Source organism: Chiloscyllium plagiosum, chromosome 5 (genome assembly GCF_004010195.1).
Source record: "Chiloscyllium plagiosum isolate BGI_BamShark_2017 chromosome 5, ASM401019v2, whole genome shotgun sequence".
In the NCBI taxonomy this organism is placed as follows: Eukaryota; Metazoa; Chordata; class Chondrichthyes; order Orectolobiformes; family Hemiscylliidae; genus Chiloscyllium; species Chiloscyllium plagiosum.
Window position 1 is genome coordinate 47,496,836 of NC_057714.1, and position 16,407 is coordinate 47,513,242.

The 16,407-nt window shown below is 41.6% G+C and overlaps 1 protein-coding gene across 1 annotated transcript in view; it reads left to right on the forward strand.

Moving 5' to 3' along the window:
* The window catches only part of cct5 (chaperonin containing TCP1, subunit 5 (epsilon)), a 33,654-nt gene that overhangs the window by 5,297 nt on the left and 11,950 nt on the right, over window positions 1-16,407 (forward strand). Inside the window, exons 2-3 of the mRNA XM_043689997.1 lie at window positions 7,739-7,930; window positions 9,114-9,174. Coding sequence (XP_043545932.1) covers window positions 7,826-7,930; window positions 9,114-9,174 — 166 coding nt within the window. The 5' untranslated portion in view covers window positions 7,739-7,825. The remainder of the gene's footprint in view (window positions 1-7,738; window positions 7,931-9,113; window positions 9,175-16,407) is intronic.

A 16,407-nucleotide genomic window follows, 5' to 3' on the forward strand; every position in this document is an offset into this window, starting at 1 on the left:
AGTTGGCTATCCTTTTCTTCTTCTCTCGTGAATCGGATTCCTGTGAGTGTGGAGTTGATGATCCGGTGTGTATTCTCTATTTCCGTGTTTTTAATGATTACAAAGGTGTCATCAACGTATCTGACCCAGAGTTTGGGTTGAATTTGCGGTAAGACTGTTTGTTCTAATCTTTGCATTACCACTTCTGCTATGAGTCCAGAGATGGGTGAGCCCTTGGATGTGCCGTTGATTTGTTCATATATTTGGTTGTTGAATGTGATGTGTGTTGTGAGGCACAAGTCCAGTAGTTTAAGTATGCCGTCTTTGTTGATGGGTTCAACGTCCTGTTGTCTGTTATGTCTGTTCAGCAGGTTGGCTATTGTTTCTCTGGCTAGGGTTTTGTCATTAGTGGTGAACAGTGCCTTAACATCGAATGAGACCATAGTTTCTTCCTTGTCTATGTGCATATTTCTGATGATGTCCAAGAATTCTTGTGTTGATTGTATAGATTGTCTGGATCCGCTGATCAGGTGTTTCAGTTTCTGCTGTAGTTCTTTAGCCAGTTTGTGTGATGGTGTCCCTGGTAGCGATAATATATGGGTCTGAGTGGGATGTCTGGTTTGTGCACTTTCGGTAGTCCATAGAATCTGGGGGTGTTGTTGCTTTCAGGTTTCATTCTTTGTAGGTCACTAAGAAACGATAAGAACATAATCATACTACCAGCAGACAAAGGCAGAATGTCTGTCATCCTGGACAAAGCAGAGTACATCCAAAAAGCACAACAACTACTTGCAGATACCAACACCTTTTGACCCCACCCCACAGCTCACCAATAGGATAAACAACACACTGAGGAATCTACAAAAAAAAAGACAGATAACCAGGTCTGACCTACGACCAGCTATCCTTAGTAGCCACAAACGCAGATGACAAGCAACATGAATTTGACTGGGACAACACTACCATTATAGGGCAAGCCAAACAGAGAACAGCCAGGGAATTCCTAGAGGCATGGCACTCATCCACAGACTCTATCAACAAACACATCGACCTGAACCCAATATACCGGCTACTACAGCGGACAGCTGGAACTGACAACCGGAAGCGGCAGAGACAGGCCACTATAAATGCCGGAGGAAACATCACAGAAGCGCTTCACAGGAGGCTCCCAAGCACTGAGGAAGTCACCTAGACAGGGGACGAAACGTTTGCAAGACAAATTCCCAGCTCGGTGAACAGAACCACAATATGTCCTTAACCTCTGTACTGAGCAGGCAATGCAGCCTTTCGGATTTCTGCTCACATCTACACAGTTTCTATTTTCCTATTTATACTGTCCCATCCTACTACTGCAATATTCCTTTTTACTCCCCACCACTTGAATGGCTCCCTGTATCAAGTTGCAATGATCAATTTGCTCGTCCTTCCTGCAGTTCCTGCTGTCATTCACACAGCTTGCAAGAAACTTCTAACTCTTGGACAACTGCAGGAGCCAAATCCCCTTAATTTTACTCTGCTGGGTGCTCATATCTGGCTCACCTGCAGTCACACTGGTGTGCCTGATCAGAGATCAATTTTAAATTATCTAATCTGAAAGGTTGTGACTGCCCTATTTTAAGAATGGAAAGAAGGAAAACACTGGAAACCTAAACACAAACTGAAGACTTTAATTTTATATTAAAGACTATGAATTTACACCAAATCTAGGTGGAAGTGGGTACTGCAGATGCTGGAGATTAGAGTCAAGATTAGAGTGGTGCTGGAAAAGCACAGCAGATCAGACAGCATTCGAGGAGCAGGAAAATCTACATTTTGGGCAAAAGCTCTTCATCAGGAATGATCTACTCACCAAATTTCCTGCTGTCATGCTGTAGTTCATGATGTCACTCTACCACTGATCTCGCTGCAGGTCAGCTTCTTTATACTCACCTTTTATCCTCTATTACTCACCTTACACTCTGGAGAGTTTACTTCTTGCAGTAAACCCCAGATAAAACACCTCTTCCCCTCTGCACAGAATTTCCACTTTGAACCGAATTTCTAATAGTAGTCAGTTAGTACTCACTCAGCCTTCATCTCACACTGCTGACCTTTCACCTTGCTCTGTACAACAGAGAGAATCTAACCATTTCCCCTTGACATTAACTTATATCATCTCTAAATTTCTCACTACCAACATCCAAGGGGGTTATCATTGCTTAAAAGCTGAACTAGGATAGCCATATTAATACAATAACAGCAGGTCAGTGGTTAAGAATTGTGGTGAATCCTGACTACTGTCCACAATCTTTCAGTCGGGAGTGCAACAGAATACTTTTCATTTGTCTGGATGGGCAAAACTCTACCAATACTCTATAAGCTTGACACCATCTAGGATAAAGCAGCTCACTTGATTGGAACTATACCCACAAACATTTGCTATCTCTACCACCAAGACACAGTAGCAACAGTGTGTATCTACCATCTATAAGATATACTGCAACAACTCACAAAGGCTCTTTTGACAACACCTTCCAAACCCACAATGTCGACCATCTAGGAGAACAGCCACAGACGTGTGGGAATACCACCGTCTGCAAGTTACACACGTAACCACACATCATCCTGACTTGCCACCGTCACCATTCCTTCATTGTATTATGACATGGCAGTGAACCCCTCTGATAATTAAATTATACACCCAGAGAAGCTTACCTCACCTCATAATCTGTTAAAATATATGAGTGACAGAGAACTCCCACATTCCAGTATTTAATGAAAATAACATCAATGTATTAACTCTAAAAGTGAATATTAAGCAACAACTATTCACAACTCTACGCCCCCCTCTTCTCTTCACTGCTTATTATCTGCCTCCAACTCTATGACAATATAATGTTCCAATAAAACACTTGTTAAAATTACATCAACTGAATTTCAAAACCACAGAGAGGCTGTCGTTGTCAGTGTCTTTCTTCTTTTGGCTGAAGATCTCCCTGGATCTGTCTCTCTCTCTGACTTTCAAAATGCCTGCTTTGTTTCTACCCTCAACATCGGCTCATTTCATTGTTTTGAGGTTGGCAAACAATAAACTCAAGTTCAATTCAGTTTTAGTATCCTGAGGCATTATTTAAACTGATTGATTAAATTCAACTTGTTGTCAAAACAGCGACCAACTCAGGTATCTATTTCACAGCCAAATGTTACATATTTTCAATTTTCCACTACACTCTAGGCCTGCTAACTAGTCATATGACAGTTGCTTGTAAACTCTCAGTGCAAAATAGCATCCACTCTCTTTTAAAGGTACAGTACACACCTTCAACGTCATAACAATCGTCACTCAACTTTCTTGTTTTAGCTGAAGAACTACAATGGTTCAAGCAGACTGCTCACCACCACCTTTCCCCAGGTAATTAGGGGTGAGCAGTAAATGTTGGCGTAGCTAGAAATGCCCACTTGCCATGAACAAATTTTAAAAATATATCTGAAAATATTGATATTCATAAAGGCTTCAGTATGTTTGTGTAAAGAATGCAGAAAATTAATATGAAGTCAAAGCAAATAATTAGGAAAGTAAATGGCTTACTGAACTTTATTGTTAAGAGCACTGGAATATAACAAAGACATCTTGCTATAATTGGACAGACCTTTTGAGAGACGACATTTGGAGTACTGTGTGTAGTTTTGTAATCATATGTAAAGATATGCTTTTCTTTACAGGTATTACAGTGATGGCTCACCAGATTGGTGCCTTGAATGAAATGATTGTCCTCTGAAAAGTTGAATAAATTGGGTCCATATATCAATTCTCATTGAAACTTACAAAATTCTAATGGGATTGAACAAATTTGACAGAGATTGTTTCTTAATCAGGGTTTAGTGTGGCACAGTGGCTTATGAGTTAACACTACTGCCTCATTTGAAGATCGGGGTGGACAAATTTATGGTTCTGCAGGGAATTAAGGGTTATGAGGAGCAATTAGAAAAACAGAGTCAAGGCCACAAATCAGCCATTATCATCTTAAATGAATGGAGTAGGCTCAGCAGGCTATATTTGTAGTCTGTCAGCATTCTGAAGCGACCATTAGCTCAAACACCCTTGGCTCAATCACCTCACCCTTTCCATGTCATTTATCCACACAAGTGCAGGAGGTACAACAGAAGGTTATCTTCCTCCCTTTTCATTATCCAAGGTTTCAAGCATTATTTCCAAATGAAACAGCAATTTATTTGCACTTTAAAGATACTATGTTCACTGCTAATGATGTGGTCTTGACTAAGTAGGGAGATGAAATACAGACTTGGTTTTGCAGAATATGTCATTAAGTCTGCAAAAATAGTCTCGAGCTTCCAATAACCTGTCATTTTAATTTTTGACCTAGCTCCCTCTTTGAACTGGTGTTCTAGTGGAGCTTAAGGTAAGCTAACAAAATAAGACTTCATCTTTTGACTGGGGCACTTTACCTTTTAACAACAATTTTAAATAACTTGCATTGCACCAATTTTGTTTGGTGCTTCGTTAATGAATTTTCTTTCCCTTCTTGTTTTGCATATTTTCTTTTTGCATTCAGACAGCAGGTCAAGATGGCACGGTGGCACAGTGGTTAGCACTACTGCCTCACAGCACCAGAGACACGGGTTCAATTCCCGCCTCAGGCGACTCTCTGTGTGGAGTTTGCACGTTCTCCCAGTGTCTGCGTGGGTTTCCTCCGGGTGCTCCGGTTTCCTCCCACAGTCCAAAGATGTGCAGGTCAGGTGAATTGGCTATGCTAAATTGCCCGTAGTGTTAGGTAAGGGGTAAATGTAAGGGAATGGGTCTGGATGGGTTGCGCTTCGGCGGGTCGGTGTGGACTTGTTGGGCCGAAGGGCCTGTTTCCACACTGTAAGTAATGTAATGTAAAAGATCCCTTCTTATACACGGACATCAGAAATTACGCACAAATCCAATTGCAACAACAGCAGCAAATGTGGCCCACAAAGATTTAGGTAGTGTTTATTCTGGTTGCCCCTTTTTGCTATTTTGCAGGAGTCTGAGCAACACAATTGGTGACATCCCAGGAAACAGGGTCAAAAGGTCATACATTTTCTCATGATTTCAACTGTGCTTCTGTTTCAGGATATTCCAATGGTTAAGATAATCATGTTTGCAGTAGATGAGATTTGTGCATACGGACCCTGCATAATCCCCATCGTATCGTACTCCAAGTAAATTATCCAAGAAATTGAAGATTTTGCTATGCAATTTCCCTCACTAGGACCCTCTGAAAGTATTAATTTAAATCATAGAACTTGGAGGGTGTTGCTGCAGTTAAGTAAATACTTACCTAGGGTGTAGGCTTGCTCGCTGAGCTGTAGGTTTGATATCCATACATTTCATTACCTAGCTAGGTAACATCATCAGTGGCGACCTCCAAATGAAGTGAAGCTATTGTCTCCTGCTTTCTATCTATATCTTTCTCCTGGATGGGGTTCCTGGGGTTTGTGGTAATGTCATTTCCTGTTCGTTTTCTGAGGGGTTGATAGATGGCATCTAGATCTATGTGATTGTTTATGGCGTTGTGGTTGGAGGGGTCTCAGTAGTCTGGCTGTCATTTCTGAAACTTCTTTGATATATGGTAAGGTGGTTAGGGTTTCTGGCTGTGTTTTGTCTGCTTGTTGTGGTTTGTTCAAACCCCTCGGAATCCTAGTAGCACACAAACCACCAACATTCTCAAACAAAAACTATCAAACTTAAAAGACCCAGTACAACCCATGGACAAAACGAACGTCATCTATAAAATTCCATGCAAGGACTGCCACAAACACTACGTAGGACAAACAGAAAGAAAGTTAGCCACCAGGATACATGAACACCAGCTAGCCACAAAAATACACGACCCCCTCTCCCTCATAGCCCTACACACGGATGAAAAAAACCACCATTTCGACTGGGACAACACATCTATCCTGGGACAGGCTAAGCAAAGACATGCCAGAGAATTCCTAGAGGCCTGGTACTCCAACCACAACGCTATAAATAAGCACATAGATCTAGATGCCATCTATCAACCCCTCAGAAAACGAACAGGAAATGACATCACCACAAACCCCAGGAACCCCACCCAGGATAAAGATATAAATAGAAAGCAGGAGACAACAGCTTTGCTTCACTTGGAGGTCGCCACTGATGATGTTACCTAGCTAGGTAATGAAACGTCTGGATACCAAACCTACAGCTCAGCGAGCAAACCTACACCCTAAACCTCAACCTGAGCTACAAACCTTGCGAATACTTACCTAATTAAACACCTAACCTAACTCCTGAATAACTATTTAGCCGAGCCCCAACATAACATTCAATCACAACTCACCCAAACCCCTGAAACTCCCATAGACCTTGACTGAGACACTCTCCTCCATCCAAATGCCTTATTCTGTCCCCAGCATCCCCTTTCCCCAACATAGACTTGACACCTCTTTCCCCAATCATTGGATCAAACATCAGGAACAAATAGAAGCATACACCACCCCATTCTCACCATTGGGTTCTTCTGCAGAACCCAACTACACCCCTCTGACACAACACAACCTCCTCCACTCCAGACCCACCAAACTCTTCCCCCTCACCATTTGCCAAAGATGAACCACTGTGTACCTTTGCTAGACACAAAGCTCTGTCTCACTACTCAACCAAACACTCCCCTCAACACAACATCAACATGACATCAGCCCCCATACACAATTTCTCCTTTCCAAACCTAAACACCATCACCTATCTGGTCCCTTGTTACCTATATCTTAGCACCCTACAGGAGCTGTCAAAGTCATTGTCTAGGAGGCTGGGTTACTGTGAAAAAGGAGATCTTAAAATCATAGAATTGCAGGCGTTGGGAAAGGCCATTTTTGGCCATCAAGTCTGCATCATCCCACCCAAACTCAGCCCTTAACCCTATACCCTGCAATTACCAAGGCTAATCCACCTAGCCTACACATCCCTAGACACTACATGACATTTTAACATAGCCAATCAATCGAACCTGCCCATCTTTGCACTGTGGGAGAAAACCTGAGTACCCAGCAGAAACCCATGCAGACATGGGGAGAACATGTAACACACACACACAGTCACCCAAGGCAGGAATTGAGTCCGTAGCGCTATGAAGCAGCAGGAACCCAAGCCACTATTCCTTACCCGAATGTCTTTTCTATTTTCCGATAAACCAGCTCAGTTATTATAACACGCCAGTGCAGTGGTTGTGGCCGTGCCTATTAGCTTGAAGGACCAGGTTTCAGGTCGGGCACCACAAGAGCCGCTGTGCTACACTAACGGGGATCAGAATGAAAGTACGGATCCGTATTTCTGAAGGACCCGGACTGGGACTATCCAAGCAGAAATGTAGGACTGCGCCGTTTTGTTAATAGAGGAGCAATCTACTTATGATGTCCACTCTCAGAAAATCCAACCCACAAAGCTAGAATCAAACAAAAAGAGAGACGGAGAGTGGAAGCAGAAACATTTTTATTTCAATGACCCGAACCCACCCACTCTCTCCGGCGGCAGTTCCCGTTAATCTCGCGAGAACAACGGGGTCCCTCGGTTCAAACCATTACCCCTGCTACATTTCACTGAATTTTTTTTACACAGGTATAGAATTATTAAATTGACATTTGAATTATATTTTATTGGTTAATAATGGAAACTCAGCGTTGTTAGTGTTGAGCCATTGATACATGTACATCTCCTCCCATTCCCCTCCCCCCCCCGTTGTGAATGGTGCGGCCTGTTGGACGGTTCCAGAAGCCGGAGCTCGAGCTTTCTCCCCTCCTCCTCTCGGGCGGAGACTAAACTGCAGTGAAAGGAGTTTGATCCGGTCCGATCGCAAACATGTCTGCTCTGGGGACTCTCGCTTTTGATGAATATGGTCGACCCTTCATCATCATCAAGGATCAGGATACCAAATCGCGACTAACCGGGTTGGAGGCGCTGAAGGTAACAGTTACATGCAAAAGCATGTGAGGCCCGGGCCTGGCTGCCGTTAGCTGCTTACCCACATGTGGTGTCCGCGGCCTAGAGCGCCGGCGGGCTCTATTTGTGTTTGATTAGGGATCTAGTCTCTCGGTATCCTGGTCAGCCATACACCACCACTCTGCTCCCCGATCTCGTTTGATCTGAGGCACGGGGGTGAAATGGCTGACTTGGGAGCGTCGATTTAAATGTATTTTAAAATATATATGCTAAAATATAATCATGGCGGTTTCCTCCATGCTCCGCTCTCTCGGCGTTGTGATGGTGTGGGGCCGACACTCGGTGAGTAACAACCAAAAGATGGGAGTTTGACTCTCACTGTGTTAATGTTAACTAGACTGGACCGCCATTTCGTCCTAACCGATTTATCCATTTGTAGAAAAATCTCTCGGGAGGATTTAAAAAATACTCGCCGATTCGCAAAGTCTTTTGTTATAAAGCTCATTCATTGAGACTTAATACTGAAAACATTTTTCATTATTACAGTGAATTCACATCTGGAAGGAGGAAAAATGACAGATTTGTCTAGCACCAGTCATGCCCACAAATGTCCCTCAGTGCTTTACAGCCATGAATTTAATTAAAGTGCGTTCACAGATTATTCTTGATCTCTTCCCCATCCCACCCCCCAACTCAAGGGAAATAGTAAGCAAATAAAATTTACACATTCAGTATTTAAAGCCTTGTATTTGGATGATGGAGAGATATAATGTGGTAAGAGTGCTTTGAAGTGAAAGGAAACTTCTGGAATATAAACATGAATAGAACATTTGAACCAAACGGTTAATTTCTAGACTTAGAGCCCAGCATTTTATTCTGCATTGATAATAAATTTGAAATATAAGGCATACATTTTGGAAAAAGCAGAATCTTGATGTTAATAACAGCATTACATTGCGCATGAACACTTTCTATTTTTGATATTCTGATGCAGATTTTTCAATTGATGGTTTTTAATACCAGCACTAATTTCTGCAAAATAAGCAATCACCAATTTAGATAATTGAATCAATGAATAGCTAAAAATAAAATGTCATTTCATTTTCAATATAGTAACAAGTAGAGCTTTTTTCAAAAAGATTAGACTTTTGACAAACCTCTATAAGCCAGTTTTTGAAATAAAATTCTGATGTTGCTTTCATTACAGTCACATATTATGGCAGCAAAAGCAGTGTCCAATACATTGAGGACTTCTCTTGGACCAAAAGGTAAGATCACAAATTTGGAGTTTTAGGTAAATCTCAGTTTCGAAGTACTGAAGAATGTGAGGCAAATAAGCTTCTCTTACGTTAATTCATATATGTTTACTTGTAAATATACAAATTAGGAGCATAAGTTGGCCATTTGGCTCCTCAAGACTGCTGCAACATCCAGTAAGAACTTGACTGATCTGGCAGTGTTTTGAACTCCACATTTCCAATAATCCTTAATAAACTTTGATTAGCAACCTTTGCTTAATGAGAATCTTGGCCAGTTATTTGACCAAATGTGGTATTGAGGAACCCAATTAAAAACTCCAGTTCATGAGAACTAGTGGAACAATTCTGTTGATTGAAGTCATGCCTGGCACAGTGGGAGATGGTTAGGGTTGTTGGAGGTCAGTTATCTCAGCAGCAAGACAACTCTGCAGGGAATATTCAAGGTTCCTAATATTCTATTATACCTTGCTAAAAATCCACAGATCTCAAATTACTAACCGAGCTACCATCATGTTTTCTGGAAGAGAGCTCTTCATGTACAGCCTTTTGCTTGAAGAGGAGTTTGCTGATTTTCTTCCTGAAAGAATTGACTTTGATTTTATTGTTAGGTTTAATTGTCATATTGATATAATTATTTATAAACTTCATAGTTAAATGGTGTAGAATGAAATGATGGAGTGAGATAAATTTAACTGTGAGCTTTTCAGTTGACAGATCAGGCACGAAGAGCCAATTGACCTACTAAGACTCCCGCTTTTGATGTCCTACACTGTCTCATTAGTACAGAATGTTTCTCTTCAACTTGTTTATTCCTTTAAAAATCTTTATAATCCGAATTTAATCACCACTTAACCTTCCTTATTCCATGCAATAAAATACTAGTATTTGTAATCAGAGTCCTGGTAAAGTTCTGTAATATAATGTTCTAGAATCAGAAGACTGTCATCAGTGCGCTGAAGAAATTTATTATTGTACTGAATTGAGATCCTCTGCTGTTTCCAATCTGTTTAAAAATTGAAAGCCTCCAATTCATTTAACTTGCTTTTATTACAATCTAATCTAGAATGAATATATCCTTTAACATTATTGTTGCTGACAGGCCTATAGATGTCTTCCAATATAATTTTAGAGAGTTCTCTCTAATTGATCGATTCTAGCTGAAAAGTCTGCTGTTGCATTCGTACATGACATATCTGTTTGGAAAGAATTCACTTTGTTTTACATCTCATCTGATGTTATCTTTCTGAACTGCCAGAGAAAGTGGTAGATGCATGTATAGTTATAAAGTTTTAGATAGGTACATGAATAGGAAAGGTTTGGAGAGGCAGGCAAATGGGACAGTTTAATTTGGGAAACCTGGTAGGCACGGAAGAGTTGGTCCAAATGGTCTGATTCTGTGCTGTATGACCCTATTTAATGTAACACTAACAATTTTAGATTTCCTGCAGTGTTGAAACAGGCCCTTCAGTCCAACAAGACTACACTGACATCCTTAGAGTAACCCACCCAGATCATTTCCCTACATTTATCCCTGACTAATGCACCTAACACAATGGACAACTTAGCATGACTAATTCACCTAGCCTGCTATTCTTTTGAAGTGTGAGAGGAAATCGAAGCACCTGAAGGAAATCCACACAGACATGGGGCGAATGTGTAAACTCCGCACAGACAGTTGTCCGATGCCAGAATTGAACCTGGGTCCCTGGTGCTGTGAGGCAACAGTGTTAACCACTGTGCCACCCGTAAATTCTTTTACACGGTTTGACAAGTACTAAGCTTTACTCGTTGCTAAAATATTAAAGGAATGCCGAATATTGTTTCAGACTGAGCTCCCCTCCGGTTTTTAGTTTATGTGCATTGCTACACTGGACCTTTTATTACATTTTCAAAATTGTTTTACCATCTACTGATGATGTGAAACAAATCCTCATGCAGGATTTTGACATAGATGTTTAATGATTTTGTGGTAATTGCACATATATTTCATGTGTCCCCTCTCTGTAAAGAAACATAGGAAAAGGAGTCAACCATTCATCTAGCCTGTTCTGACATTCATTTATATCATGATTGATGTGTGGCTTAAGTCCACGTGCCTGCCTTTGGCTCGTACCACTTAATATCTTTGTTTAACCATCTCAAGTTAAGTTATCCATCACAGGTTTAAAATTAACAGCTGTTCTAGTACTGTCATTTGTAAGAGTTCCAACTAAAGTACCATTTGAAGTGCCGCCTAACATCACTCCCGATGTCTGGCCCTAATTCTCAGATGATGCCCCCAAGTTCTAGAATCTCGAATCAGTGGAAATAATTGATCATTATCTACCCTGTCTTTTCCTATTATTATCTTGAAGACTTTGATTAGATCAACACCTAACTGTCTAAATTCAAGAGAAAACAGGCCTAATTTATATAATCTCTTGTAACGTAACCCCTGAAGGCCTGGTATAATTCTTGTAAACCTACATTGTACTTTCTCCAAGACCAGAATATCCTCCTGACTAGTACAGCAGGAATCTAACTGGTGTTTTGTATAGCTGCAGCATAACTTCTGCATCCTTATACTCCAGTCCTCTGGATGTATAGGCCAGCATTCCAGAGGCTTTCGTGATTATTTTCTACACTTGTTTGTGGCATTTTAAAGATCTATGGACCTGAACACCCAAGTCCCTTTTTATATCTACTGTATTTAGCTTCACACTGGCTTACTTTGAATTCCATCTGCCACAGATTTGTCCATTCACCTAGTCTATCAATATCTCTGTAATTTTATGTGACTTTCTAATGTGTTATCCTGTGAATAATTGAGGCCCTAACATAGATCCTTGGGGAACACCTGCCAATCTGAGTACCTACCCATTATCCCTACTTTCTGTCGCCTGCCACTCAACCAATTTCCAGCCGTGTTTATCATTTTCCATCAATTCCATTGGTGTTTGTCCCTTAATTAACAGGATCTTAAGTGGGACTTTATCAAATGGTTTCTGGAAGTCCATATCAACAACATTCATGAACATCCCTGTCCACTACCTCAGTCACCTCTTCAAAAAATTCATTGAGGTTTGTCAGACACGGCCTATGACTGCTTATTAGAATAAATTGCGTGTATCAATAACGTGGCATGACAAATATTGTTTCATTGTTCTTGTCTGTCGTTCTATTTTGCAATCTTGGAACAGATAAAGTTAGTACCTTATCTATACAGAATGATCCACTGTTGGCCATTGTTGGTCTTTCTAATATTGAACTAGTGAGAAGACAAATAGCAACAGTTTCTACTTCTTGCCTTTTTGGAGGTTATGCAGTTGAGAAGATGACTTGAGTGTGGCTATAATGAATAATATGACAGCTTTAAAATAAGGTAGTCTGAATTTTGGAGTTAATGAAATAAAAGCAGTGCAGGAGAAACCAATAAATTTGATAGCATCTGTGGAGAGGAAAACAAAACTTTCAATAACACGATTCCCTTACTGATTATTAAATCGTAATACATAAGAACAGAAGTAGGCCATTCAGTCCATCAAGGAAGTTCTGATGGTGGTAGAGAAGTGCCGTAGGTACAGATTAGGTGTTAATAGCAGGATGCAAACAAGATATGTTGTGGGGCAGGTGCAACTTACAAGTTGTTGAACTCAATGTTGAGACCTGAAGGCTGTAAAGTTTCTAAGTGGGAATTGAGTTGCTATTCCTCCAGGTTGCATTGCTCCATTGAAAATGGCAGCATTGCCGAGGGCAAAAGTGTTAGCATGACAGCAAGATGTATCATGAGGGCCAGTGATCAGAAAGTTATTCTTGAGGACAGAACAGAGGTATTCAACAAAACTATCACCCAATCTTTGGTGGGTCTTGCCAGTATAGAGGAGAGCATGTTGTGAGCAATGAATACAGTGTGCTAGATCGAAAGAAATGGAAACAGACCCTTCAATCCAACTCGTCCATGCTGACCAGATATCCTAGCGTAATCTAGTCCCAAGTGCTAGATCTCTGTGACTCTAAGTATGGGTAAACTTCTTTGCTTGGAATGTGTATTTAGTGCCTTGGAGAGAGAGAAATTAAAGGGATAAGTGTTAAACTTTCTATGATTACATGAGTAGATACAGTGAAGTGATGTTGGGTGTGACGGGAGAGGAACAGCATCTTGTGGGAGGAGTAGCCCTCTGTCACAATTGTGACAGAGACTGAACCTTTGAATGTGTCGGCTGGTGGGGTGGTCAGTGAGATTAAGGAAACCTTATTGTTGGTCTAGGAGGGAGGAGTAGCGGTGAAGATAGAAGTGCGAAAATGGGTGGACATGACCGAGGGTGGTATCCTTGATTGAGGAAAAAGGGAAGCCATGTTGGAAACGTTCCCGTAGAAAGCTGCAACATTAGAACAAGTGTGATGGAGATCGTGAAATTGGGAGCATGGAAGTGAGTCCATACAGGAAGAAGGGTGCGAGGAATAGTAGTCAAAGCAACTGAGAGTTTGTAATGAATATTAGTGCATATTGCTGCTCTTGTGAAGCAGTTAAGAGGGAGTGAACAACTGAGGTGGTTGGCTCCAAAGTCCCGTACTTCCCCTGGGAACCTGGGCCTCACAGCCTGAGCTGCCTATGGAATTTTAGTTTTGTCCCTTTTAAGGAAGTATCACGGTGAGCCTGTATCGACTGCTGCTGTACACCATCCACCTCTTTTCCCTCATCCACTGCCTGGACATGCCTTGGCGTGCCCATTTGCCATTGGGCAGAAGGGATCCCCAGTGGAGGGCTCTCTATGCGGGAGTCCTCACTCTTTCTCTCAGGGATCTGGGGTGGAGGGTTCTGCACGCAGTGGTCCCCTGCAACCGCAGATTGCAGTGGTTCGTGGACTCCCAGCCCAACCCCTTGTTTTCTGGTGCTGTGGAGTCTGTGGACCATGTATATATTGGATCTGAGCACTTGTACTCCCTTTTTGATGTTCTAAAACACCTTCTTCTCTATTTTGGGTTAAACTTCAGTCCCATGCTCCAGATCTTCGGGCACCCGGTATGGAGGAGGGACAGCAGATCTGAGGACCTCCCCATGGGTTTGCTCCTGAACCTAGCCAAACTGGCCATAAACTGGTCCAGGCAGCGGGCCTGGAGGGGGTCGTTAGGACTGATTGCCTGCCCCTCTTCTGCAGTTATGTTAGAGCCCGGGTACCTCTGGAGAAGGAGCATGCAGTGTCCTCCAACACCCCTGAGCTGCTCAGGGAGAGGTGGGCACCACAGGGAGTGGAGTGTATTATTTCCCCGTCCAAATCTATTTTGATTTAATCCCTGCCCTCCCCTTCACTGTTTGATCACACAGCATTGCTCTTTGATGTGAAGGGCACTGCTTGTCACTGGCCACTTTGGTCTATCTTTTCTTCCTGATGGTGGAAATTGAATAAAGATTTGGACACCTCGTGTCTTTCACTGTGTCTCACATCTGCACACACACACACACACACACAGGTGCTGAAGAAAAATAAGCATTACTGCAGTTAGGCGATAGTGTGGGGGTTAATTTTTTTTTAATATAGGATTTTTAAAAAAAAAACAGGAGTATCAGGTATCTTCTTCACTCCGAGAGCTGGTTCTGAGGGAGCTGGATCAGTGAGTGAAGGACTCCATTTGTGTCAGGGAGGGGACTGACTCTTAAAAAAACAACTAAGGTGGTGAATGGGTGATAAACCAGTGAAAGCTCCTCCTCCCCAAAACCTCCTTTGACATAATGAAACATCCCAAGGTGCTTCTCAAAAATCTAAATCAGACTTAATTTGACACCAAATGACAACAGATAAGAAAAGTCAAAAGATGGAAATTATGAAGAAGGTTTATAATATATTCATGTTACTTTGGAATCTTAATTCTAAAGTAAAAGGCTTTTGAATACAGTTCTGAGAATGTGAATCTCTTAAAAGAGATCAGAACTGACATGTAAATGATATGACTTAGACAAAATGACCAGCAAACTATCTGGGTACTTAACAGCTTTGTGTTGGAGGCTGATGGTTGTGGATGGGCTATTCAATCTTCCTTTCAAAGAAAAGGTGAAGACTGAATTACTTCTTTCAATCTAGTCTACTGTGTTTGTTGCTGATAATGTAGTCTTCTTCCCAACGCCCATCGCAAACTGGAAGGACAGCAAGTCATTTTCTGCTTTGGCACTGACCGTAAACTCTGCCTTCCACTTTGATCTCATTACATACACATATCTCACAACACAACCATGTCTTGTTTGCTACGTTGAGCTGACCTATTTTCTGCTATTAACACCTACTCTCTATCTATAGCATTTCTCTACTACCATTTGTACTCTTTTTTTATTGGACCAGAAATGTTACTTTATTTCTATCTATGCAGATGCTTCCAGACCTGAGTTTCCTCAGTACTTCCTGTTTTTACTTTAGCCTGACAGCACCTTTTCATTTATCACATGAGCAATGTTCATTTTGGCAGAATAGTAAAAGGCAGTTGGCCCATGTCAAGTATATTTGCCTATCTTTGTGTGGATGGGATAGTTAAAGAACTTTTTGTCATTTATATGTTTGGATGTGAATGTAGGTGGTGTGGTGAGTAAGTTTGCAAATTACACCAAAGCTGGTGGTGCATTGCAGTGACGGTTATCTTAAAATACAACTGGACCTTGGTTATATGCGCCAATGGACTGAGGCATGACAGATGGAGTTTAATTTAGAATTATGTGAGGTGTTACATTTTGCTGAGGCAAATCAGAGTTGACTAATACAGCTGCTGGTACAGCCTTGGGGAGTGTTGCCGAACAAAGGGATTTAGGGCTGCAGGTGCAATGTTTCTTGAAAGTGGAATTGCAGGTAGACAGTATGGTGACTTGTTTTCATTGGTCAGTGCATTGAGTATACGAGGTTAGATGTCATGTTGTGGTTGTACGAGACATTGGTTAGGCCACTTTTAGATTGCTGGGTTCAATTCTGGTCATTCTGCTATAGGGAAGATGTTATTCAACTTGAAAGGTTCAGAAAAGATTTACATGGATGTTGCTGGGGTTGGAGGGTTTGAGCTATAAGGAGAGGCTGAATAAACTGGGGCTACTTTTCTTGGAGCTTCAGAGACTGAAGGGTGACCTTAGAGGTTTGTAAAACCATGGGCACGGATTGGGTGAATAGCCAAGGTCTTTTTCCTCAGCTCGGGAAGTCCAAAAGGAGAGGTCATAGATTTAAGGTGAGAGGGGAAGGATTTTAAAAGGACCTGAGGGGCAACATTTTTTGTGCAGAGGGTGGTGCA